This window comes from Alexandromys fortis, unplaced genomic scaffold (assembly GCF_014885135.2).
Source record: "Alexandromys fortis isolate MF-2015 unplaced genomic scaffold, M_Fortis_MF-2015_v1.1 scaffold_27, whole genome shotgun sequence".
Lineage (NCBI taxonomy): Eukaryota > Metazoa > Chordata > Mammalia > Rodentia > Cricetidae > Alexandromys > Alexandromys fortis.
The window spans coordinates 14,967,854-14,995,023 of record NW_026067952.1 but is presented as its reverse complement, the minus strand read 5'-3'; the positions used below and the strand labels follow the sequence as shown (position 1 = coordinate 14,995,023).

The window sequence follows — 27,170 nt, the reverse complement described above, 5'->3', positions numbered from 1 at the left end:
CCTCCAGTCCCTGCTCAGTCCTGGCGGCCTACAATCAGAGCTTTCTCTTGCTGAACCGCCTTCCATTGGGAACTCAGCAGGGCTGGCTGCTTTCAGGGTGAGTGGCTCCATGCCTCCTGCCAGCCTTTTCCTTGTGCTTTCCTTTTGGAGGGGGAAAGAACACACTCTCGGCTCTGATCCTACTCACTGGCTGGCCGTCTCCTCACCTGTGGAGGATCCCGCAGGTGAGTCTCAGGTGAGGCCTGCCTGCACGACACAGGTGAGTCACTGGCCTCCTGAATATCGGGGTCAACAGTCATTTCATTTTGCAGGCCCTATCCCAAGCCTTCTCCCACTCCTCCCTCTGTGAACACAGAAGAGTCTGAAGCACCAGACTTTGAGAAACAGACATTTGTGTTTATTAACCACAGAGAAGTCTGAGCAGCAGCTCCTGGCCAGTCCCTCCTGGGATAGTTTTACCCACCCAGACCACTTGCCAAAGACCAGGAAGAGCAGTAGACAGATTCCAACGCTCAACCTCCTCCCCAGAGGAGTTCCCCGGAAGCCAGGGCCCATTCGGTAAGGAAGAGGAAGTCAGCAAAGGAGGACAGAGAAGGAAGGAGGAAACGGGCCCCTCGGGGCAGACAGGCTTGGCAAAGTACTTGGTTCCCAACTCAGTGGAGGGGAAGCAGCCCAAATCCAGCCTTACCAGAGGAACCAGGCAGAAGCACACTGTGTCACAAACCTTTTTTAGGGGTAGGGGAGGCCAAGGGCAACAGCAAGCCTCTGTAGGTTAGTCCTTGCTTGCCAGAGGATGCTGGTCTAGGACTAAGTCTTGGCCTCTACACCAAATTCAATCAAGGGAGCTGCCAATGAATACAAGAAAGGACAAGATGCCAATTGCCTCTTCACGATGTCCTTCCGGGAAGCCTGAGTCCAGGAGATCTAGCCCTCTGTAGCCGGAGGGTCACGTGCCTGCCGCAACCCATACAGCCACTTGATCACGCGGGCATTGCGCTCAATCACAGACACGCCGTAGGGGACACGCTCCAGGGCCCGCTCCTCCACTGTAGCAGAGCTGCGGCGTGAACAGCCCCCTTCTGAGCTGCAAGGTCCAGCACTCGGGCCGGCTAGAGACACGATGTCCGAGCTGGCCCTTGCTAGGTGGGCCACCCCCAATCCTCGTGCTTCCTCGGGATCCAGGCCGCAGAAGTTAAAAAAGCGCTCGAGGTCGGCTGCTGCCCTGGAAAAGCGCTCACTCAGGTCCGACTTGGAGCGTTGCAGGCCAGGTGGCCGGCCCGGGCTGGAGGTGGCAGTGGTGCCAGGCGATGGACAGGGACGAGCAGGTGAAGCAGGTAGGGGACGAACATCCACTCGGCGCACAGCGACCGTACTAGGTGGTGGACGAGGAGGGGTGGCTGGAGGTATCTTGTGGGAAGATCCTTCTGCCCGTACAGGCGTTCGGCTTGCCTCAGCTGGGGTCACAGGACTATCACACAGGTTGATGAGACTGCTAAGGATGTCAATGTCCAATTGGGGCCGCCGACCAGGACAGGGCAAGACTCGGCGGCTGGGAGTGAGCACTGGCCCCCGAGGACCAGGGCTGAAGAGGGGCTGTCGGGCCAGCGGGGGTTGCACAGGCTCCTGTCGGGTGTTGGCCACATGGAGGCTCTTGACATACTTGGCCTTGTCAGCCTCCAAGCGTTCCACGGCACTCAGCTTCCGGGCTCCCCCATCCGCTGGCCTTGGTAGCAGGTAGCTGGGGACCTTGGTTCGCAGGCGAAAAGGTAGGGCAGGAGCGGCGGGGGCTGCAGGGCTCAGCGTGTCCACGGGCATGGCGGTTACATACCCCGAGGGCAGAGGCGAGGAGAGAGATACAGGCACAAAGTTGGCAGCTGGATGCCGGGCTCGGCTGCAAGCAAGAAAAGAAGACAGGCTGAGCACGTTCAGACAAAGGCTCGGCTGGCTGCGAAGCCTGCGCTATTATAAGGTAAAGGGCACGCCCCTGCCTCACGAAGAGCCAATCATCAGGCAGAATGTACCATTGGAGGGCCTATGGCCCCACCCACACACCCTTTCCCTCCAATACTGGACGAGGACCAGCGCAGCTGCCGGTGAGAGGGAAGAGGCAGAGACAGCAGGTCCACTTTAAAGAGAGCAAAGCAGGCTCCAGGCTCCAGGCTCCAGGCTCAGCCGCAGGGTCCTCTGAACAGACCCATTTATGGATGGGGAAACTGAAGCCTCAGGAAGGCAATGAACTTGCTTAAGCCGTCCCTTGCTCCCATGATAGAGGACACTAGAGACAGGAGAGTTGGGGTTGAATGGCCACCATCCCACATCCCACCTGGACTGCCCAGAGGAGCCAGATACCACCAACATCCCACAACTAGTCCAGGCAGGAAGTTGTGCAGTGCCAACCACCTGCCTGGGCCTGCCAGGCCCACAAAGGGCACAAAAGCAGAGGCTGCAGGGGAGGAGCAGAAAGAAAGCCCACACCCCGACCCTCGCAGAGCCCAGACTAGAGTAGCTTCCAGGATATGGCTCCAAGGCCAAGACCACAGAGATCAAGACACACAGACAGGAGTACCAGCCCAAAGCTAGCTGCCGGAGGGAACTGTCGAGGTCACAGCCCCACCCAGACGTATGCTGCTGACCAACCACCATGACAGTGCTCATGGGCTGTAAGGCCCATCCATGCCTGGGTGCTCAAGTGGCCCCATAGTTGTCCGACAGTCAGATCAAGGAAACGTGGCCAGAAAGTGCCACAGTTCTCCCCACCACCCCGGCCCCTCAGATATGCAGCAATGTCAAACCTTCTTGTCTCCAGGGGGGGGGGGGCTGAGCACAGGGACTACCAACTCTGGCAATTCACTCAACAACACTAGCTCCAGCCATGCTTCAAGTTCTCCATGGCTGCACTGAGACCAAGCATGTCCAAACACAGTAAAAACATCACTGAGACACCCAGACAGGGACTCCCCACTGTGTGCCAGACACTCAAAGCCACGCTCTCTTGATCCACCTCAAACAGCCCAGAAGCCTGTCACCATTTTGTAGCAGGGGAAACTGAGACTCTGAAACTGAGACTTCCCTAGATCCCAGAGGAGATTAAAAAGGCGATTTGAGCCCACTCCCGTGGCACTGCTTCTCCACACACACACACACACACACACACACACACACACACACTACACACACGCACACCCTGCTTCTCTTCTCTTTATAGTCATGGGTGCCATAGAACTTACTGTGGATATGGTTCTTTCATTCTTTGCTGTCCCCCACTCCCTAAAATACTAGCTCCAGGAAGGCAGAGGTTTCGGCTGTTTTGTTCACTGGGTCTCAGCTTCATGATGTGGCTCTCAATACATGCTAGATATTCCACAAGTGTGTCCTGAACTGAAATGCCTAGGAGGGTTAGCTGAGAACCAGCACACCAGTGAACTAGAGAAGCCCCGCCCACCGCAGACAGGTGAGTCCAAGGTAAGGGGGGTAGTGTTCCCAGGGCTGGCAACCCAGAGGGGCAGGTGCTCTCTAGGTTTGTAACTGTGAGCAAATTCCATCATCATGTTTTAAAGGCTGCATGCACTGGGCAAGCATAGCCTATCTGCAGATGTATCTGCACTTCCATCAGCTTCCCCCAGGCCCCCAGCACAGTGATGGGGTGGGGGTGGGAGGGCAGGGCTGCTCTCTAGACTCAGGGGCCTAATAGGCAGGAAAGGAGGGCTGGCCCCACTCCAGTAGACCCCCAGGTGACCTTGGGCAGGAAAGGTCTGGCCATTAGAGCTGCTACAGAGCCCTGCCTAGGTAGCCAGATTCTGCCCCACCTCCTTAACCCCCACATTTGCTCTGCCACCCAAACCAGTCCAACCCGTTGGTGGTGGCTGAGGCAGTTCCCTCCCAAACATCACCTGGGAAAGAGGAAGGAGGTCCATAGGGGCAGGGCCAGGGCAGAAGCTCCCCCACCACCACCACCTTGCTTCTATACCCACCACCTAACCCTAGATTAAAATGGGGCAGGAACAGATGCCACAGACCATCTGGGTCCCCACTCTCCCACCAGCCCCTGCCTTGCACCTTGCACAAGCTCTTAACAGACTGTTCCCTTATCTGCTAAAGGCAGTTAAAAATAGACCTCCCTGTGCCTTCGGGTCACCGCTGGAAAGATCAAACGGGTTCGCAGCACCTGGAAAATGGCCAGCGCTCTATAAACCAGGCTCGCTGTCAGATACTCAGGCTCTGATTACAGGAGTGAGCAGACCCGCCCCTTCCGAGGGTCTCTAAGCCCCATCCAGAAGGGCCGATCTAGGCTCCAGCAGGGACAAAGGAGACATCTGGTAGGGGCTGATCACAATGAGCCAGCAGACTGGCACCAACTCACGTCACAGGGGCCCCTCCAAGAGGAAGCCTGGGTCCGGGTCGCCTAGTGAGATTAAACGTCTCCTCTGGGGACTTTTCTCACCACGGGCTTTCAAATCCTGCCGCAAATGGCCCTAAATGCAGCAACCTGGAGCCTTTCTGGTCACTGTTCCAGGCCCATAGTCCGATTTTGTCCCTCCCTTCAGGCTCCCAAAGAACTGATCAGGACGCCAGGAAGGCCCCAGTTTGGTTTCGGCCCTTTCTCACTTAGAAGAAATCCTGGAGACTAAGGCGGCAAGCCTTGAGGTGTGAGTCCCCCATGATCTGCTGTTCCTCTCTGAGCAGCAGATCATGCGGGGACTGAAGGCACAATCCCTGCCGCGCTCCCCACTCCCCAGCACCACCACAACATACCTGGCTGCGCAAGCCGCCTCCTGCCAGCAGCCTGCGCGCCTCCCGCCCACCTGGCTCAGGTAGCCGGTATTTGCGCAACTTCCGGGGCCTGGTAAGTGAACCCGCCGGCCCGGAGTGTTCGAGGAGTGGGAAGGAGGGCCAGGCAGTGATCGCAATGGGTGACTGGCAGCCTGGTGCGGGAACCTGGCCGCAGCGGCTCCCCCAGGCTCACCCCGCCGGGCTCTCATCCGAACTGGAGCCTGTACAGCCGGCAGCACGTCAGGCAGGGTTGCACGGGATTCTAGTTGGCCTTCGCTGCCCGGCACGGGAAAGTGCTCTTCCTGAACATTTAATCTTTCCGTGATTAAACGGGGTGCAGTGAGAATTAGTGTGGTCTGGGTAGCCTTCCTATGAGGCAACTCCATTGTCATCCAAGTTGACTAATGGAAACCCCAGACAGGCCGGGCTGAGTCACTTGCCAAAATCAACCGGGGAGTCCAACCTGGGTACTTTCCCTCCCACCACTCCTCACCGCCACCCTTTCCCCTGTGTGCCAGCAGGTGGCTGGGCTTCAGTCCCATGAATGAGAAGAGTGGGACCTTAGGGGACAGCCTACTGCCAGTGCTCAAAGCTTGAGGTGCTGGCTTTGTGCCAGCTTGAAGGATCAAGAGAGGCAACCACAGTGGAGTGGCGCAAGATGGCCCATTTAACCCCTGAACAGCAGGACCACCAGCAGGGGGACAACCTGAAACCCATAGTTCACAGAGGAGACGGCAACCCTGCTGGGAGGGACCCCTGGCGGGATCCAGCTGTCCCCTCTGCCAGTCCAGTTTTCTGTCACTTTCCAGGGTATTGTGAGGTCCAGGGGAAGGAGACCCCAGCCCTGGCAAAACACTCCTCTACCCAGGAGGAGGCTAGGCCAGGGCTGGGGTGGGGCAGGGAGAGACAAGAAATGGTTCCTGTCCACTTTCCTTCCTTCTGAGCATTGAAGGCCCCTCTAGTCCTGTATGTTACAGGACAGAGGACAAGTCACCCACCTTGGTCCGTCAGCTCACTGCCTGGCCTGGCTGGGATAGCAGAGGAACAGGCAGTCAGCAGGCTTCAGGCCCTAACAGTGCACACTACAAAGACAGAGGCACCTGTCAAAGAGAAGCCTGCTCATTCCTGCAAATTTCTTTTAGCAGCAGACACTGTCTGAAGCTTTTTGTTGTCCTTGTCATTGGAGGAGGATGGGTGTTTGTTTTAAACGGGTCTTGCTGTAAAGTCCAGGTCAGTCTGGAACTCGCCATCCTCCTGCCTCAGCTACCCTTTTGGGATTACATTTATGTACTGCCATGCCTAGCTCAGATTATATGTGAACTCATCCCATTCTTATTCCTGTGAGGCAGATACTGCTATTGTGCCCATTCTACAGATGAGATAACTAAGGCATAGAGAAGTGAAGCCACCTGCCTGAGATCACACAGTCAGCAAATGATATAACCAGGATTTGAACCCAGGCTTGGATCTGATAGGGAGAGAGACAAGAGACAGAATGTACCTCCTGGTAAATCCCATAAGACCACTCAGCCACCTTGCCTGGTCTCCATAAGGATCCGCCACCTGTGGAAACACATCCAGGCTGTGTTTGGGGCTGCAGCGTCCTCCACTATAACATGAGACAATGGCGATGTTTTCCTAACAGATCCACACTTCACTACTAATGTGCTTGACCCTCATACGCTCCCGGGGATAAATTCCAGCCTCCCACACGGCCCTCTGGTCTTTGCCCAACTTTACCACCTCATCCAAACTGTCATTCCTGGACCAGCCACAGAACACTCCTGGCTGCTAGTCCTTTACAAACGTCTTTCCTACCCCAGGGCTCTTGCACCAGCTGCTTTCTAAAACCTCTTCCCTCACTGTCTCTGAGAGCCCTCCCTTTCTGCCCTGTTGGGCCTCCATGATCCTTCTTGCACCTCCTGTTCCCCTTAAAGCAGCACCTTTGCTGATCTTGCCATTCCTGGCGTTCACGTCCTTGTCACTTTTTTCCTAGCTGCCCACTGGACTGAGGGCCATAGCTCTGCTGTGTTTCCTCCTCCCAGGAACAAGCGAGAGGAAACGTCACTGTCCAAGAGGCTGAAGAAGGCCCAGGCCAGCATCAAGAGATACACATCAAACACATACAGCTCTCTGTATGTCAATCACACTCCAATTTCCAAAGGAAGGAAAGAGGGGGAGGGAAGGGGAAGACATGGAGGAAGATGGAAGGAGGAAGGGAGGAACACAGTAAGGAAGGAGCATGGACATGCCTGTGTCCCTCGCAGGAGCATTTGACAAGATCTTGGTGATCAGCTGGCACACTGACCATCCCCCCTTGTACTTAATAATTAGCGGGGGTGGGCGGGGACCGGGATCTCTGAGTGCCAAGTCTCCCCTCGGCCACCACATCCCTTCACCCTGTTCAAGCTTGACCACTTCCAGCCAAGCCTTGCTCTTCCTCCAAAGATGCAGAGTCAAAATCTTCAAGGCTCTGGCTCACCCCACTCATACCTCCGCTGTGGGGAACTTCTCCATACCTCAGTTTCCCCCGCTATAAAACAGGCCTTAGGCACGATGCTGCCATCAAAGAGAAAACCGTGATGCTAGCTGGACACGCAGATCTTCCAAGGCCCAGCTCTGGAGGGGGCATCCGCCATGACGCTGTAAGGACAAGAGCAGCAGCGTGGCGACAGCTAAAACTTCAGTCACTTGAAGCAGCGCCTGAAACAGCACCTTCCACATAGAAGGAAACGAAGCTGGGCATCGTGGCACATATCTTAATCTCAGCACTGAGATTAATGAGGCTGAGGCAGGAGGGTCATGAGTTCTAAACTAGCCTGGCCCCCTCCACATACACACATATGTAAAAGCTATCTAAAGAGCCAATGAATGTAAAGAAATAAGTTCCACACCTCTAGACCATTAAAGAAATGCCAATCGAAATCACAGTAGCACACGGTGTCACACCCATTGGCATGGGTCCTATCCAAAACATACATTAAGATAGTGTTGGAAGGAGGTGCGTTTTAGGACCCTGTGCACAGCGGATAGTGAAAACCACAACATGAGAGTTCTGTGTGGGTTAAATAGTGAATGACCAGAGCAGCACCTAGAAATCGCTGAACGCTCATCGTAAGGGACCCAGACCGTGCACGGCAGCGAAGATCCTCCCACTAAACCCGCAGCAGCCTTAGTGACCACAGCCAAAAGGCAGGCACAGTCCAAGGTCCCACCAGTGAATGAATGGGTAAGGAAACATAAAACAGATGATTCAGCCTTTACGAGGGAAAGGGGACTGACACACACTACATTGATGAAACTTGAAGACACCAGGCTAAGTGCAGTAAGCTGAACACGGTGGCAGATAGTGCGTGCTTCTGTGTAGATGTGTCCTCTGACTTCCGCATGCCTGCTGTAAAATATGTGTTCGTGAGATAAAAGCAGTAAGCCCCTCACTTCATAGGGTGGGGGAAATCATGGCTCAGACTGGTTTAGGACTGAGTACAAGGCAAGCGGCCTGAGCCCAAGCAGCTGTGCCCACTCTTCCCTTTGTATCCTTTCTTCCCAGTAGAAGGTAGATCCTCTAGGGCTGATCATTTTTAATAACATTCTTCACCGCCCCATCTGCTTCTCTGTCCTTTCAAAGGAAACCTGGCTCAGGCCTGGTAGACAGAGGAGGATCAAGAAGGCTCCAGGCAGTGGGGAAGAGCCAGCCCAGCTGTCCAGGTCAGAGACACCCAACTGGGCATTCTCCAGGGCAGGCCAGGTTCCAAGCTATTTCTGGAGTTTTCCCCAGCATCATGCCCTGGCCTGCCCGGGAGTCAGCCTTGCTCAGAGTAACTTTGCACGAACCTCAGGGAGGGAGTTATGAGTGGGCCACCATGGGAGGGGCGTGGGTGTGAATGCCTAGGGCAGTGAGCATCTATACAGATCTCCCCTCCCTCATATATGCTCCTCCACTAATTCAGACTTTGGGGACTCAGTTTGCACCCTGACAAAGTGGGAGCAAAGGCAGATTTACGGGGGACGGGAGGCTTGATTTAGACCTGTGGTCACACCCACTTCCTGCCCTACAGTACCCTGTCGAGGCCTGAGCTCACATGCAGTGTTTTATGCCAGCTCGGAATGTGAAGAAACTTGCCCAAAGTCACACAACCGGTGACAAATCACAGGCCGAGCCGTGACCTCATAACTTCCTGTAGATGTCATCAGTATATCTACTTAGTGGCTTCTCAATTAGCTGACCCGCGGTCGAAGCTTGGGATGGCAAAGCGCGTCATGGTACGCGCGCCATTTTCACTCAGCTCCTATGCTCAGTAGCCCACGTTTCTCTTGGTGCCCATCAGTACCTAAGCAGTTTCTGATTATTTCCCATCAGCCTCTACTGATGGCTGCTGCACATTTGTCCGGTCCCTGCTTGCTACAAGCCATGCAGCATTGTGGTACCTGTCAGTTTTGCCTAAAAAATGAGGTAACTGGATTGGGGGGTTTGTGTGGGGGGGGGGGTTTACTCTAACAGTGATGCCTATGCTTGCCAGAGTCGGCCAGAGCAGACACCACCCTGCCCTGCTCCATCCCCAGGACACCACACAGCAAATGGCCAACAGATGTTGGCTTTGATCATCTTGGTTCTAGAAGCTTCGGGCACCCTGACATTTTATGCCTGTGTTCAGCATCTCACTTGCCTGACACATTCCTGTGAAGAAGATAATAAACCACCTAACAAGATACCTAGAGCACAATATGGACCGGACACTACTGAGAAAAACGAGGCACACAGGGAGAGACCAGGCCACAGGAAGCCAGACAATGCGGAAAGAACACATGAGGCAGGGGGTGGACTGGACGCCCAAGGTGTGGAAGCCCAGTCGGTGGAGTGCTTGCTTAGCACGCACCAAGCCTTGGGTTCCATCCTAAAAATGGCATAAAACTAGCATGGTGGCGAAACATGCCTGTCATCAGGGAAGGCAGATCCAGGGCGACGGCGAGTTCAAGACCAGTCTAGCATACAGAGTAAGACTGAGGCCAGCTTGGCCCATGCGAGACCCTGAGGGTAAGGGGGGGACGCCACAAGGACACACAGACAGGCAAACACAGACTCCCCCCAGAGCCAGAATGAGGACTGGAGGACGAGCAGTTCCCCTCAGAAGAGAGCCTCCATCAAATCTGCCTCTTCCCTGTGCCGAGGACTGGAAGAATCCTGAAGAGTTAAGTCTGTGACTTTGAACAATGGGCTCAACTTCTCAGCACCTCAGTCTCCTCACCTATGAAAAGAGACGGACAATGGCAGCCTGAGCAAGAAGCACAGTCCAGCCTAAACCAGACGCTTAACTTGGGAGGGCCTGACCCAGCCCATGGCTCTAAAGTTCAGTGACTGGCAAGGCTGACCCCCCCAACACACACACACACACACACACACACACACACACACACACGGAGTGCACAACATTCACAGGAGCAGACTTCCGAGAGGCCCACGTGACTTCCAGGCCCTTTGGCTCTGCTGTCCTGCTAGCCTGCCCCCAGGGAGGCTCTCTCAGAGGGCAGCCCTGGGATTCCGGACCATTCAGGCAGAAAAGTTGCCAAAGAGTCCCTGGGGAAAGGAAGGCCACATGGCCTGGAGGGGAACTCCAAGGACAGGTGGGGCGGAGGCAATCTAGCCCTGGGATCCCCTGAGCCTTGTCCTCCCAAAGCCATGAGAGTGACCAGCAGGGACTCTCTGAACGTCTCACGGCAATCTGCCTGAGGTGGAGGCTGCAGGGTGGGACAGGGAACAGCCTGGATACTCCGCGGGCCGCCCGGGCTGGACACGAGACCTGGACCCTCTGTCGGTCATCTGTGCTGGGACGCTTGCCTAGGACGGTGTGTGGACGCTGCTGCCCCCGGACCCTGTGCCCTGCCTCACCCCACGCTTACCTGCACCCTGTGTCTGGAGTCCCCCGCCTCTCGCGGGCTGCCGAGGCTGACAGCTGGAGCACTTGGTCCCCGCAGCTCTGAGGCGGCCGTCGCGTGTTGAGACCGACGGGCTCTCGGGAGAGGGAGGCCCTGGCTGTCCCACGGTCCTGCTGGGCGAAGGTCCCCAGAGTCCGTAGGAAAGGGAAGTGAGCGAGCCGTCCCCGTCGCCCGCCGCAATGGTTCGCCCCGGACTTCCTGATTGGCCCATCGCTTCCGTTCGAACGGCGCGCCACCAAAGTTGCCAAGCAACCTCAGGAGCGGCAGATGGAAGGGGGGCGGACCCACGGTGGCCGCCCGGAGCCCAGCTGGCCGCTCGTCCTTCCTGCTGCCCCGACCCCTGGCAGCCAATGCATTCCCTTTTTTCTCCTCCTCTTCCAGCTGGGATTTCCTCGGTCCCCAGCTACAAGAATTGCTAGTCCCAGATTTGTTTGGTTTGGTTTTGCACAGGCTCTAGTCCCAACTTTTTTTTTTTTTTTCACTAAGCTACCCAGGCTGACCTTAAATTCACGCTGTGGTCCAAGGAGCCCTCAAACTTGTTATCCTCCTGTCTCAGCTTACCGATGAGTTGGTATTACTTGCCAAGCCACCAAGCTGGGCCCCACTCCCAACTCTGCAGCTACCTCTCTGTGTGATTTCCCACTAGCCCCTGTCTCTCTCTGTTCCCCTACTGCAATGCTAACTCAGTAGTTCCCACAACGCTTATCAAAATCAGTTCAGTTATAGTACCTAATATCCACCCCGGGAAGAAGCTAAGTTGAGCCTTCTGCATAATTATTGTCGGTACTCACGACATAACTGAGGTACCTACCTTCAATTGTCTCCACTTTCTAGTTGGGAATATTACGCAGTAACTTAAAATGACATGATTTAAAAAAATTTTTTAAAAAATATTGGAGGAATGCTAAGGAAGTGTTGCAGGGTTTTTAAATTTTATTTATTTTTAATTTTATGTGCATTGGTGTTCTGCTTGCATGTATGTCTATATGATGGTGTTGGGATCCCCTGGAACTGGAGTTACAAACAGTTGTGAGCGGTCGTTGTAGGTGCTGGGAATTGAACCTAGGTCTTCTGGAAGAGCAGTCAGTGCTCTTGACCACTGAGCCATGTCTCCAGCCCCATAGTATTGTGTTTTAAACATAGGTTTCAAAGCGCTCCTTACAGCAAAATAGATAATAAACACACAACCGTACTATTCATACAATAAACATATCCTATTTGCAATAACAGCAGCTAATTTCCCTTTTACACTTAAATATGTTTTATCCATTCTTTGAGAATGTCATCCATATACACAAATGATGTATTTTGATCATATTCACTCCACGCTCCTCTCCCTAACTTCTCCTACATCCATCCTCTCTCTCTCCTTCCTTTCCTTTGCTTTTTTATAACCCACCACGTCCAATCTGCTGCCCGTCTGCTCATGGGTGGAGAGCTATATACTAAACCATGATTAAACTACCAAGGGCTGCACCCTTTAAAAAAACAACTGATTTTCCTTCCCCAGAAGCCATCAACTGTCCAAAGCGCCTCAGCTAGGGCTTCCAGCTCATCAGCCCCTCCCTGCTCTGTACTGAAATATTAACTGGTTTGATCTTGTGCAGCCGCTGTGAGTTGCAAAGCACAGTGGTCCTGTAGCATCCAGAAGAATCTTTTCCGACCTCTGGCTCTCACAGTCTTACTGCCCCCTCTTTCTGATCTGATACAGATTTCACATCTGTGGTTGAACACACCACAGACACCTATGCTCCGCCCTCTAACCAGCTGTGAATCTCTGCTGCCATTGGCTACACAAAGACGCTTCTCTGGTGAGGTCTGACAGCTGCGCCAATTTTACGGGTATAGAGATACGAATTTAGAGGGCAGTTTGATATTATTTTCATTTAGCAAAATAATAGCAGTAGGTTCGCCCTGGAGCTGGTGAGCTCGCCGGTCACAGGTTCTGGGTCCGATTTGCCATGCCAGGCATACGTACGCTCCTGGGGAACACGCCCTGAATCCAACCGGAAAGCTGTTGGCTGGCCCATAGCATTTGTGCCACTACAGTATCCATGCCAAGCCGGCCGGCCACTACTGTAGCTCAGAGGATTCGTATCTGGGGAAGACGACTGATGTCTTTTCTCTCCCAGCAGCCCACACTGCACCTTCTGGTGCTATGAAAGCTAGCCCACAGGAAGGGCGCGTCTTAGCAGTACTTCATTTCTTAGTCATGCTTTTGGGAATTTTGCAGATTTCTAACTCTTGAGCTATTAGAGGTGTAGCACGATTAATAAAAACCCAGAGACCAATATTGGGGTTCAACGTGAAGGTCAGAAGAGCAAAACAGCCTGCCACTGGCTCTGACCTCCATCTCAGTCTGAAATGGCGGTCCTGCCTCCAGGCATCTCAGAATGAGACTGAGACTGAGAGCTGTCTCCTCCCGTTTTATAATCCTCTCTAGGGCTGGGATTAAAGGCCTGCACCACTACCTGGTCTGTAAGGCTGATCTGTGCGGCTGTTTGACTCTCTGAATTTCAGGCAAGCTTTATTTATTAAAATGCAAATGAAATATCACTACACAGAGGAAATTTTCTAAACTTCTGTTTGTATGTGTGGTTTAGTGCACACACACGTGTTTAGTGCCCACACACATGTGTATAGATAGAGACCAGAAGAGGAATTTGGGTGTCCTGCCTTCTCTCTCTCTCTCTCTCTCTCTCTCTCTCTCTCTCTCTCTCTCTCTCTCTCGTTTCCCCTCTCTGAGACACGGTCTTTCTATGTAGTCCTGTCTATCCTGGAGCTCACTATGTAGACCAGACTAGCCTCAAACTCAAAGCTAGCTCTAAACTCTAATCTCTGCCTCTTGCCTTATTCTCTTTTAATTTTAGTTAATGTTTTACATTTGTTTGCGTGAGTGTGTGCAGAACAGAACAGAAGAAACTTGTGAAAGTCGGTTCTCTTCCACCTTGCAGGCTCTAGGGCTCGAAGTCTGGTTATCAATCTCCGATCTCGGTCTGGTCCTCTCACTGGCCATCTCCATCTCGTTCTCTTGAGACAAGACATCTTACTGAACCTGGGACTCAGCTGCCGGCCAGCAAGGGCCGCTGAGTTTCCTGTCTCTGCCCTGCCACAGCCTGGGGACACATGTATATAGTCCCATATAGCTTATGTGAGCTCTGGTGATTTGCAATCAGCTATTCATGCTTGCTCAGTAAGTACCCTTGTCTGCTGAGGGACCTCCCCGGCTCAAGAACAATTTGTTCAAGGTGCTGGAATAAGTTAGCTTGAGTTGATTGTAGTTCCCCGCTAATGTTTACATCTGCATTGCTCTGTTTGCCGCTGGCCCCGGTTCCATTCCAGCTGTTGTCATTGAGTCACTGACAGAGCACTTACTGTGCAGAGGCCCAGGCCAGGCCGAGGAGGGGTTAACAACACATCAAGCAATTCAGAAGAGACTTCTGTCAGCACGGCACAGGGGAGTCTACAGCTACGTTAACACTCAACAGGCCAGTTTCATTTGGTCTTGGAAGCTAACCAGGGTCAGGCCTGGTTAATACTCAGATGGGAGGAAGGTCAGGGAATGCCGTGTGGTACAAAGACAAATCTGGGACTGTAAACTTCTTATGGGAAATGTGAACAAACTGTACTGTCTCTTCTACCTAAGGTAAAATTAGACAAAGTTCCATTTTTAAAAGTGTAAAGAAGCCACTTGGCAGAAATTCAAATTCCTCCAAAATCAGCACTTCTTGAAGCCAAAATAGATGTTCAAGTTTCATTTCTGCCTAGAAACTGCGCTGTTCTGTATGAGTCAATCACAAAAGGACATGTGGCCAAGCTCTGACCACTGAGAGAGGCCCCTTTGTTAGCAATAAAAGCCCAGGGGAGCCACAGTGTATGGGAGGCCACAGCACTTCTCACAATTCCCCAGAAGTCTCTGCCTTGCTGAAATCCCTTGGACTGGGTGCTCATTTTCTTGAGATCCCAGACCCATTTCTTCTGACATGGTTCCAAGCAAGAGGGCTCTTTCTCCACAGCCAAGAGTCTTGCAGACTGATTCCCATACTGGGAGCCTCATCCTGCTGCGTCTTTGCAGTGGCACAGGGTGTAGAGACACTCTCTGGCTCCAGAACTAACAGAAACCTAAAAATCAAAAGTAGATCAGCAATTTGGTGATAAGCAAACCAGGCGACTTCATGTCTGAACCAAGGCAGGAGGCTTGGACTGTAAAGTACCGCGCCTTGGTGGTTGGAGGTTTGGGTGGCAAGAATGTGGCTAGGGTGATAGTCAGTCAGTCCTAGGTCACTCTGAGAATGGGACGCTCCAGTGCATGGGTGTTGACTAAGTCTATGCAGGACCAGAGAAGAGAGAGATGAGGATTCTCCCTGACATCCCCCATAGCCCATTAGGGTCGATGCTGAGGCTCTGGGAATACAACTCCAGAAGCAAGGGGAAGTAGAAAAGATCTGAGGCCAATATGAATAAGATTCCTGGAGTTGAAGAGATGGCTACATGGTTACAAGCACTGCCTGCTCTTCTAGAGGACCCAGGTTTAATTCCCAGCAGCCACACAGATTCTTACACTGTGTGTAAGTCCAGTTCCAGGAGATCTGATATCTTCTTCGGGCCTCACGGTGTACAGACATACATGCAAGCAAAGCACCCATATACATTTTACTTATTTATTTTTTGTTTGTCTACAAGGGGCTGTTTTTTGAGACAGGGTTTCTCCGAGTAGCCTTGGCTGTCCTTGGAACTATCTCTGTAGACTAGGCTGACCTCAAATTCACAGAGATCCGCCTAACTCTGCCTCCTGAATCCTGGGATTAAAGCTGTACATCACTGTTGTCCAGCAACACATATACCTTTTTTAAAAGAATAAGATTCTCCCAAACAGTCCTCTGAGGCACAAGGTCCAGTAGTAGGGAGCTAGTCCCTGCACAAAGTGAAGCTGAGGACTCTGACAGACGATCATATGGAGTGACTGATCAACTGGATCGATTCTTTGTGCCCTCACTCCATACCCGCCCGGGGTTGATTTTAGTACTGCGTATTCTCTTCTCTAGTGAAAAGAGAGGGATGAGAAGAAGGGCCTCTTGAGAAATAGACATCATCCCACACAGATGCCATTGCAGCAGTTGAAAAACTCCCCAACCAGCAACCCACACGGAATAATAACAATGAGCTCCACCAAGGCCATACGGTCATAAGAGGGATGAGAAAATCAGTGTCATTCTGGTCCTAGAATATGACAAAAAAAAGCCTTTAATATGCAGCAGGGGAAAGGAAAGGGTCATGAGGAGTTCCCAGAAAGGCTGAAGAAGATGGGAAAGTGTTTGGAATTAAACACAGAAGAGCCCTTGGGACAAGGGATGCTAAAATTACATTTGGTAACTAACATCTGGCTAGACATAGCAGGAGAGTTACAGAACGCTGGGGGGGAGGGGGTGAAAGGTCAGAAACTTGTGTTATTGAGGGAAATCCAAAAGGTGTATGGAAGAAAGGATGAAGAAAAACAGAAGCAAAGACAAAAATGATGCCTGCCGTCTTTTACAAAACAAGTTGAGCAGCAAAGCAGGACCCAGACACTTGAGGTCTAAGTCAGGCAGTCTAGGGCTTCTGTCTTAGTTTGCATCTCCGCTGCTGTGATAAAACACTGACCAAAACTGTTGTGGGGAACAGTGTTTGACTTGCCAGTCACAGTCCACCGCTGATGGAAGTCGGGGAAGGAACTGAAGCAGAGACGGTGGAAGGATGCTGCTTACTGGCTTGCTCTCCATGGCTCTCTGTATGCTTTCCTGTTCAGCCCAGGGGTGGCACCACTCACAGTGGGCTGTGCACTCCCACATCAATCACTAATCCAAAAACTGCCTCAAGGGCCTGCAAATCAACCTGATGGATACGTTTTCTCAGCTAAGATTCCCTCTTCCCAGGTGACTCTAGTTTGTGTCAAGTTGACCAAAACAAACAAAAAGAAAAAAAAAATAAAACAAAACAAAAAACTCTATTGTAACCCCCCGTAGGACTGAGACAGAAGAAAATCCCAGAATAGAGAAAAAAAATGTTATAAATGCGGGATGAAAGGGACATTTCGAGGGGACATGCCCAGTCTTAAAAAGAGAACAGGAAGTAATCCCCCCCTTCTTGTGACCTTTGATGAGAATTGGGGAAATCAGGGATTCTTTTTTTAGCAGGTTCCAGTGGGGATGCCCCATAGATCTACGGGTGGGACCACGGGAGAGGAAATGGTTTTTCTGGCTGTTCTCGGGGCTACATGTTGCTCTCTGTTCTAACTAGACCCAGGAGAATGTCTTCTGCCATCTAAGGCTGCACTTATAGAAAACTATGTAACTGAGGGGCTCTGTGTGCTCTTTCTCCTGCCTTTTCTTGTTTACCAAGAGGCTTTCACTTCAAGGTCACTGGTATCTCCTAGACACCATCAAAAATGGAAACTTTTTATAACTCTCAGGCTGTTCCAGACCAGAGGAGGAGGAAAGACTATAAAAATCCCTGCAGCAAAGAGTGTTCACAATAGGGGAAAGAAACTTGGCATCTAAAAGTATTTGTACAGATAATCCTAATTCACTACTGTGTGCTACATATAATTTGGATTCAATTTTTGTTTAGGGAAATGAAATAAGAAGCAGGTTATGAGAGAGAATTGTGAAGAAGACTGTAAACTTGAGATTATGTTTTTGGTAACAAGGGTTATCAAGAACAGAGAATAACTTTAGATAAGGGTGGATTTTGTATGATAAAGCATCTTTCTCCTAAGAATGAAAAATAATAAATGAGCACAAAACCATGGATGCGTAAAGCCAAGACACAGTTGTACTAGGCCGATGAGGGACAGGACTTAGGATGATATGTGGTTGGTGATTCAAGATTATTAGTTGTTAAATCTCTATGGCTACCAAGAGCTACTCACGGCAATGTTTACAAGAACAAGCATGGATGTCTGATGGGAATAATTACATTTTTGCTAACTTTGCTAGGATTTAACAACTGAGGGAAATGGAGTCATAAAAAAAAAATCAAGAGTCATTTAAAACTGTCCAGGATGTTTTGTCTAAGCCTTACCTTGATGTTACACAGAAGCAGAATTTTATGATAAAGAAAGTCATGCTTTAGAGCCTTAACAGCCAATTCCCGGAAGGCCAACACCAATGAGAAGAGAAGGGAAAAAGGGCACAGCCTCTTGTCCTCCACAGTTGTCAAGATCCAGGGCATAATGGGACCCCAGCCCCCATAAATCACTTATTCTCTTGATCAAAAAGGCCACAAAGCCTCCAGAGATTGGACTCCAAACAGCACACAGCTTAAAGGAAGGGAGTTACTGGGGACCCCCGGCTATGTGTGAGGAAACATTGAAGTTATAGTTGTATAATCTACACCGTCGCTGAACATGCGTGTAGGGCATGTATGATTTGCCAAACCACAGGCAAGAAGATGAGAAAAGCAACCCTATGAGAGGCCTCCTGATAATCTGAGACTCTGTGTATCCAGCGAGATGTTGTCCAAAGTGGGCCAACTGAAATATTTATTGGTTATTGTAAACCACTTAACTAATTGGGTCGAAGCCTCCCCTCCTCCTGGTGGTACAGCTAACCATATAGTGAAGATGCTCCTAAGACCCACAGAAAATGCCATTCAGATGACAGCAGGCAATTCACTGCCACCGGTTAATTATACCCAGCTGGACGTTAACTGGGACTGTCATGCTCCCTGGCACCCTTCCTCCTCGGGTCAAGTTGGAAAAATGAATCAGATCCTTAAATGACAAATTATTAAGTTAATTTCAGAATCCCATTGCCTTGGGATAAGAGTTTGTCTATAGCTTTTGCTTAGAATCCACCCAGCCCTCAGAAGGACCTCAGACCGTCCCTTATGCTGTATGGGTCGCCACTCCTGGGAGACACCTTCCCACAGAGAACCTGAAAACTGCCCCTTCTCCGCTTTGCTTTTAGACAGCAAGACCTCCTTATCCTGACCCCACCATGCAAGTGTCCAGGCCATTCTTTCCACCCTGCGGACCTGACGGTGATAAAAATTTAGAAAGAGAACCAATTGGAACTGGCCTGGGAGGGGTCCTCTCAGGTGACGTAAGCCAGGGAAACTGCAGTCTGGATTGGCTGAAGGAAGTTGGACATATTACCCCTGAGTAAAGGAGGCTGCTGACCACAGTGCCCAGGGAAATCGGTGGATCCTACCTCAAGGAAGCTTTTAGAAATTAAAACTAAGAAGGAACTGCTTTAGCCTTCTTATTATGGTCACGGGAAACCTAGTGACCGATGTAAGTTTTCTACTAACTGGTCAGTCTGGGGCACAGCAGGTCGTACCCTGTAGTACCCAGAAAGCCAGAGATTACTAGAGACAAAAGCGCACGAGTAATGGAAATTGATGATTTAAAGCAGATGACAGAGGGTAGAAATGGGTTGAGGAGAGCAGGGAATGGAGGCTTGGGATGAGTTGAATATCCTGTCCATGAATTAAATAAAAGGAAGTGTTACACCTGCCCAGCAAGGGGGCCAGCAACTTGCGTGCTTCTGTTCCACTCAAACGGACTTCACTGGCCCTACAGACAGGATGCATGGTCCTCCTCTTCAGAATGAGCTGGCCTGAGGGCATCTGTCTTTTTAGTCCTCCTCTTTGTTCCTAGGGACTAAGGGCAGGGGCCTGTGGATTATCTGAGCTCCTCTGTTAGGAACCAGGATACCTGCTGCCTCGAGAGGAGAGGGGAGAAAACTGGAATCTTGGGAAATCTGCCAAACTCCCCAGCTTTTCGGTGTTTCTGGATGAGTCTTGGAGAAGGCCCAAAATCTTTCACCACCTGTGTTAGTCAGGGTCACTATTGCTGTGATAAAACGCCATGGCCAAAGGGACTTGAGGAGCAAAGGGTTTTTACACTTACACTCTGTAGTCATTACTGAAGGAAGTCAGGGCAGGAACTCAAGCAGGGCAGGAACGTGGAGGCAGGAGTTGATGCAGAGGCCATGAAGCGGTGCTTCTTTCTGACTTGCTCTCCATAGCTTGCTCAGCCTGCTTTCTAATGGAATCCAGCACGCCAGCCCAGGCAGGGACAGCAGCAGCCAGCATGGGCTGGGCCCTCTCCACTGATCACTAATTAAGCAAATGTTCTACAGGCTCCCCTAGAACCCAGTCTTCTGGAGGCATTTTCTCACCTGGGGCTCCCTCCTCTCAGAAGTCCTTAGCTCATGTCAAGTTGACATAAAACTGTCCAGCATGCCTAGTTTTGTGTGGTGCTGGGGTTAGAACCCAGGACATGCTAGGACACCTCTGCCACCTGGCCTGCTTCGCCAGTCCAGTCCTGTATTTTTAAATTAGGGCAGATAATATCCACTTTTGCATTTTTAGAGTCTCCATAATTATTTAAAGTAAATCTACTTCAGTAATGCAGAGCAAAGCTCAACTGAGAAACCTTAGTTCACCAGGGGAACTGGAGGATCACGGGCAATGGTGATCACAAACCACTCACCTCTGAAAGCCAGGCTCAACACATGGGGAAACCAAGGCTCAGGGAGGGAGGGGGCCCTGCCTAGACACATAGAGCAGGTGGCCAAAGCAGGAGGGGACAGATGGCATAAGCTAAGAGGAGAGCCTGTGTCTCCCTTAGGGTTGTGGAGGAAGGCTCTCCCCTCCCCCATCCTCCGCCCACACCAGGGGAGAAGTTGGGGGTCAGGAGCTGCCCCGACAGATGGGATTTGCAAAGGAAGAGGGCTAGGAGGGAAGGGTGTCCCCAGCCTGCAAACATCTCATGAAAGTAAAAGACTTTTTCCCTTAGGCTCCCCTTAACCCCAGATGGCAGGGTCAGGAGGGAGAAAGAGAAGCAATGGGGATAGCTGCCCTTTCCCTCAGAAGTTCATGGCCTAGAGACAGAACCTTTGTAGAAGTTTGACACCCATATCCCAGACAAAGCTCAGGCCTTTCAACTTGAACCACCCCTTCATGACACATGCTAATGAGACCCCAGTGAGCCTGGCTGCATCCTGCCTCAGGCAGGCAGTCCACAGGGTCCAGAGGCCTGCTGACACCTCAGTGTGCCCCCCCCCCCCCGCAGACTCCCCTCCTGTATCCTGCCTGGACACTGCCACTCAGGTCCTGACTTCAGCTCTCTCTTCCAACACAGGCAGACTCTTGTCCACCATCTGCTCCCAACTCCAAATCATTGGTTTCTGTGGCTCTCTCTGCCTCTCCTTCACTTTCACTTAAACAGTTAGCCATGAAGTCCCTCACACTCTCCAGAGCCCGGTACCTCCTCACACCACGGATAATACCTGTGGTCCCTTATCTTCCTGTCTTCATAGGTGTCTCAGCTCTTCTACCCCATGCAAGTGCCTCTGGCAGGAGTCTGGCTTACCCCTCCCTGCCTGTAATACTGCCCAGCACACAGTGGTTATTCCGCAGATATCCACAAGGGAAGCAACAGGTGCTGGAGGAGGCAAAGGTCAAACGCCCGTCCCAAATGCTGGAGAAGCAGATGGGTCCACAGAAAAGACAAGATACAGACACCCTCATGTGCCCCTTCAGCAAATGTGTGCGCTGCTATTGTGCCAGGATTAACTGCTCTTGTCACCGTTAGTTGTCCTGCCCCTAATGGCTATGTCCACACCCAAGGCAGGAGGGCTTGACTGGGCCAGGAGGACACAGTCAGCACAGAAAGCCTTGGGTCTGGAGGGGGCAGGAGTGCTGAGGAGCCTAAAGAAGTGAGGGGGGTCAGAGTAGGAACCTGTCCTGAGTTATGATTTTCTTTTCTTTTTTGTTTTTTTTATTTAAATAACTGCTTGGCCCATTAGCTCTAGCTTCTTATTGGCTAACTCTTTTATCTTAATTTAACCCATTTCTAGTAATCTGAGTATCGCCATGTGGCTGTGGCTTGCCGGATAAAGTTCCGGCGTCTGTCTCTGTTGTGGCTACATTGCTTCTCCCCGAGTTCTCCCTTTTCTGAACAAAACCAGAATATGGAAAGGCCTACGCCCTCCAGACAACCATGGCCTCCAGGGGGACTGCAGGGCATTCCCAGGTAGATTCTCAGAGGCCATAGTCACTTCTTTCCCTAGGGCAGGAGTCACCTCCTCATCTCAGAGCAAGGGACTCCTTGGGGCTCTTTCAGATCCTCTACTGTGGGTTTGAAGGCATCCTTCCTACAGAACTTAAGGTTTCTAGCTGGCCTCATCTGCCTGTGAGATCAGAGCAGACTCCATCCGCAGGGTGCACTGTGTCAAGTCCACTGCTACAGGAAATCCCTTGTCAACTCGAAATCACCCTTGAGGGACAACGGGAGATAGGTTGCGTCCGTTGCTGTTCGAGGCAATGGTTTCAAAGCTGCAGACTAAGGTGTCTGGTGAAGAAATGTCCCGATCCCTCTAACATCCAGAAAGAGCTTTCAGAAAAATCCAGCACAGATATGGCTGTTGCTGATGGAAGCCAGGGTGATGGACGTGTGGTTTTTAAAGTTATTGGTATCCTGCAGACCTGAAGGGATTCTAATTCACTCCAAGTGTGTTGATGGGGCTCCTGAACAGGAGACTGACTTTCTACACAAACACACCAGCCCTGCCTTCAGGATGTCCCAGCCCTGGGTGTTCCTCCTTGTCTGTTGCTCCTTCTCCTGGGACTCCCGACTCTCTACCCTGGCAGAGGCATCTGGTGCTCTGAGTGGCTCTCAAGACCTTCGCTACAAACCATCCCTCCCCACACATGAGAAGGAGCAAGAAAAGGGGCCTCGCTCAGCTGTTCCCTGGAGACCAAGTCCTGTCCCTGTGAGTGGGGGAAGAGATGCAGGACACTCTTTTCCTTCCTCACGCCGCCTGCTCCACCCTTTTGGATCAGGGCCAGGCTGACACTTCTGTCTCCTCCTTTGACTGACAGAGACTCTGAGATCCAGGCTGTCTCCGAGGCTCCCCTCCCCCCCTTCTCCCTGTCTGGACTGTTCTCCACTCTCTGCTCTCACACAGGTCAGACTGAAGATGGCCAGGACACAGGAAAGTAGCGAGGCAGGGCACGTGCAGGGATGAGGGATATTCCAAGGCCATGGGTGGCTATGGTGCCAGCAGGCTATGCTTCTCCCCTGCCACTCCAGACACGCATGCCCTGCTCAGGCAGGAACCCCAATCCTCCTCAAGTCTCCCCTCTCCTTTACCCCCAAATCCAGTCATTAAACATCTGTTCATTACAATTTCTTCCGCTGCACTGGTCTGTGGTGTCTCCTTGTTCCTCAGATGCAAGAGCCAAACCCATTCGAGAGGGGAGCTACATGCCTCACCCACGTTTTCTGGAGATAAAGTCTTACTAAGTAGCACAGGCTGGCCTTGAATTCATCCCCTTGCCTTCACCTCCCAGGTACTAGGATGGCAAGCTTTACACTACTACACTTGGTACTGTTGTCTGCCAGACTGGGTATTAGGACTTCAGCCACGAGCAGAACAAACACAGTCCCTAACTGTCTCCCCGACAACAGTAGAGACCCAGACCCCAAACAAGAGGCACAAATGCACATATAATACACCATAAAGGGTGCTGTGCAAAATTCCAGAGCATCCCCATCGGGTCAGCATTTTAGCGAAGCCGTCACTTTGGAGGCAAGAGTGAGCAGAGAAGTTGGGCGGTGGTGCCAAACACCTTTAATTCCAGCACTCTGGATCCACCCAGAACCAAGTGGATCTTTGAGGCCTGTCTGGTCTACAGAGTGAGTTCCAGGACAGCCAGGACTCCCCTGTCTATATATATATATATATATACACATACTCAGAAGCCTGACCACACTGAGGAAGGAACTATGCGGCTGCCTTGGGGGAAAGGGTCGATGAGAAGGGAATAAAGAAAGCAAAGGTCCCAAGGCAGGAAATAAGTTTGTCACTGGGTGCAGACTGCAAAGAGACCTTTAGGAGTTGGAGTGGAGCCTGATGCAAGAAAGGAAGCAAAGTCACTCAGCTTTCTGTGGACAGGTGAGGAGAGGTGTTGTGCAGAGAGACAGGCAAACAGCCTCCCAGGGCTGAAGAGAAGGTGGGGGAGGGCAGGACCTTGATAGGAGAGATTGCAACAGTTCAGGCAGGCCTCGAAAGAGGCTGTGAATGGTGCCTACAGGGCACCATAGAAAAAAATCATAGGTCCACTTGGGAGTCTTGTTCCCTGTTGACCTTCCCTGCAGGGAACACAGTGAAATTCAGAGGAAGACAGCTCCCACCTCAGAGCTCCTCTCCCAGCTCCACGTCCTTTCAAGTTCTCCAGACGGCGCCTCCTGGTGGCGACTTCTTGGAACTGCAAGCCCTCAAATTCCTGCGCAAGCTGGGTGAGGTTTGCTCTTGCTCTCACCTCCCCCCGTTTGACCCGCTCACACCCTCTCGTGATGCGCAGCATCCACCCCGGATACTACCCGGATACACCCGGATACCCCGCCATGTATTACCCCACATCTGCCCTACCCTGTGAGCGGTGACTATTTCTCTCAGCAGAGGGAAGGGAATTTCCCCAGTCCTTTACTCTTGCGCGGCAGAGGTGTGCACAGGTATCCATTCCTGCCTGCGCACCGGGAGGCAACTCTCTGCCCCACCTCGTTCCTCAGGTTGGATAGTATGTAGCCCCTTATCTACAATCTGTCCGTGTGGCATTCCCTCCACCTCCAACTCCTGGCATGCCTGAACCAGGCGTGTCCAACTTTTTGACGTCGTGACTGGATACTGTCATCTACAAAGTTCATGCTAGCGAACCGCTTAATAGCTAGCAAAAATATTAAACTCTCATAAAATTTACAGTTTTGTGTTGGACCCCGTTGGTAGCTATCCTCTGCGACATTTAACCTGAGAGGCCGGGAGGCTGCAGGGTTTTCACACAGAACCTGAGGGAGCTGTAACTTCCCTTGAATTTCACAGTTTAGGGCTCCTCCCACCACTCCAGGGTGATGTAGGTGGGGCCTCAAAGCACCCGGTATTTTTGTTACTTAATCGTCCTTCTTTTTTTTTTTTTTTCCTTTATAAAAGTATGTTATAGCCAGGTGCTGATGGCACACGCCTTTAATTTCAGCACTGGGGAGGCAGAATCAGATGGATCTCTGTGAGTTCGAGGCCAGCCTGGTCTACAGAGAATTCCAGGACAGTCAGGGCTTCAACAGAGAAACCCTATATCGGAAAGGGGCGTGTTATAACTTTAGATTAAACAATCTTACCGATTCACAGATGGCTAAAGTAATCAGCTATTGATTCCTCTTCCCTCTCACTTCCCCCCCCCCCCCCCCCCCCCCCCCCCCCCCGCACACACCCACTCCACTGTCAGCGCTTCTAAATTATTTCTTCTGGGTCTTCTGTGCTTGTGAGACTTATTCCTAGGAATGGTTTTCAAAAGAATGAAGTTATGCGGTGTGTATTAATTTCTCCACCCCCTTCCCCGTGCTGTTCTGGGCTCTTGAGCTGTATTCTTGAGTGTTGGATGCTTTTGATAAGGACTGCGGGGTGCTGCCGCCCCGCAAAGGGAACTAAGGGGTCCTTGGCTGGTCTGGAGGTCTCTCTAGAGCCCTTCTCTAAGCCTGTTCCCTCACGGAACTCTGGCCACTCGCTTTTTGCCGTCAGCCTCGCGTCTCCTTCTCACACTAGCTTTAAGGTCTCACCTGCGACACCCCGGAGTGCTGGCTGGGATGGGGGATCCTTAGCTGTGAAATGCTAAGGCCCTTGTGTAGGAAGCAGGCTCCTTCGCCTCCTGGCGGCTGCTAGGGTGAACTGCAGCGGCGCCTTCGCGCCCGACCTTCCTACCCGAGGGTGCGGTCAGGAAGCTGCGCGAGGGAACCCTCTCTGTGCGTCCTGGGCAAAGGAGGACAGGCTGGTCCCTGCTTCCCCGCCCCTCCCCCCCAGGAACGTGAGCGCCACCTTGAGTTTCCCGAGGCTTTATGCATTTGCAGGTACCAGTTATGGTTGCGTTGTCCTTTTGTATTTCTTAATAAACCAGTTTTTTTTTCCTATTACGTTTATTTGCGGGGAGCTGGGGGAGACAAGCAACACCGTGGGTGGTCAGAGGACAATTTGCGGGAATCGGGTTTCTCCTTCCATCACACGGGTCCCGGTAATCGAACTCAGGTCAGTAAGCTTGGGTGCAAGCGCCTTTACCTGATGAGCCATCTCGACCACTCGTTAGTTTTGTTTTCAGACAGTGATGGAAGGGTTTTGCTCTGCAGTCCACGCTGGCCTTTAACTCGCGATTCTGCTTCGACTTCCCGCGACAGCAGAGATCACCGTCCCACCGGTGTGGCAGCTCCAACTTTGTTGTAATGATCTTGTCATGTAATGAGCACCCTCAAAGAGCGAAGCGAAACTGACCCGGCGAAAAGGAATCCGTATCTAAAGGGGCTGCAGACAGGAGCCCTTTCCCACCCTGGCAGGTCTCGCCAGCCACTGTCCTCTCCAGAGCCCCGCCCACCCCCTCGGGCGCCCCGCCCACCCGCCTCGCCCCTGACAGCCCCATTCTAAGGTGCGAAGTAAGCTGTTGGCGCATTCATTTCTACTAGAAGGTTGGTTTGCTAACGGCCAGAACTTTGTACCCTGTTCACTTGGACATCCTAAGCCCTTCCCACGGTGCCAGGCTACTGGAGTTACTGGATTAACTAGAGTTGATAATGAAGTCCCTGAAAGAAAGCGCCAATGTAGTGATTTAGAGAGTTCTGACAGGGTTTTTTCTATGTAGCCCTGGCTGTCCTGGAATTCGCTTTTAAGACCAGGCTGGCCTCATACTCAGAGATCCGCCGGCCTCTGCTTTCTGAGTGCTGGGACTAAAGACGTGTGCCACCACCTGAGCCTGAGTGGTCTCTGACATTAAGTGCAAACAGCAACTTCAGAATTTAGGATGTGCTGGGGATGCAGCCCAATCGCTTAACATGCACAAAGCCCCGAGTTGGACCCCCAACACTGCATAAAACCAGGAGTGGTGCAATCCTAGCCTTTGGGAGGCGGAGGCAGGAGGATCAGAAGTTTAAAGCCATCTTTGGGTAGATACGGAGTTTGAGGCCAACCTGGGGTAACTAAATGTCTCTTTCCAAAACAAACAAACAACGGAATTAAACAGATTGTGTGAATTGCAGTCCCGGATCCCCACCCCACCCTGTGCAAATAAACTTTAAATTTCTCAAAAGACCAGGGGTGGACAGCTTAGTGGAAAAGTCCCTGCCTAAACCCTGGGTCCATCCCATCACTAAAAATGCAGCAGTGTGTGTGGGGGTGAACTATTCAAAACTAAAGGGTCTTAAACAACAGAAGCTAAAGACGTTCTACAGATCACACGAGTCAGGGAGGAGGCACAGGCTGGGGTCCATTCGTGTGTGTGGTGAACAGTGAGCTACACTCACACAGCCCATGCAGGTGACTTGTTACAGAGAAGACAGAGTTCTTCGGTGGAGGTGGCATTTGACCTTCATGCTTGGAAATAAGGTAGGATCTTATCAGGAAGTGATGGGTAGAAAGGGTATTCCACTGAAGAACTGGATGGAC

At 51.7% G+C, this 27,170-nt stretch overlaps 1 protein-coding gene across 5 annotated transcripts in view; it reads right to left on the bottom strand.

Annotated features, from left to right (window-relative positions):
* Positions 1-381: 381 nt before the first annotated feature.
* The window catches only part of Fam110a (family with sequence similarity 110 member A), a 98,426-nt gene continuing 71,637 nt past the window's right edge, over positions 382-27,170 (bottom strand). The window contains exons 1-2 of one of the 5 annotated variants that reach the window (XM_050150890.1): positions 10,669-10,864; positions 382-1,891 (exon numbers count right to left, since the gene is read on the bottom strand). In XM_050150890.1, the coding sequence (XP_050006847.1) occupies positions 925-1,815 (891 nt within the window). In that variant the 5' untranslated portion in view covers positions 1,816-1,891; positions 10,669-10,864 and the 3' untranslated portion in view covers positions 382-924. Of the gene's footprint in view, positions 1,892-3,227; positions 4,338-4,360; positions 4,721-4,752; positions 6,253-10,668; positions 10,865-27,170 lie in introns of those variants that run through there. The other 4 variants (XM_050150888.1, XM_050150892.1, XM_050150889.1 and 1 more) reach the window with 4 other exon arrangements.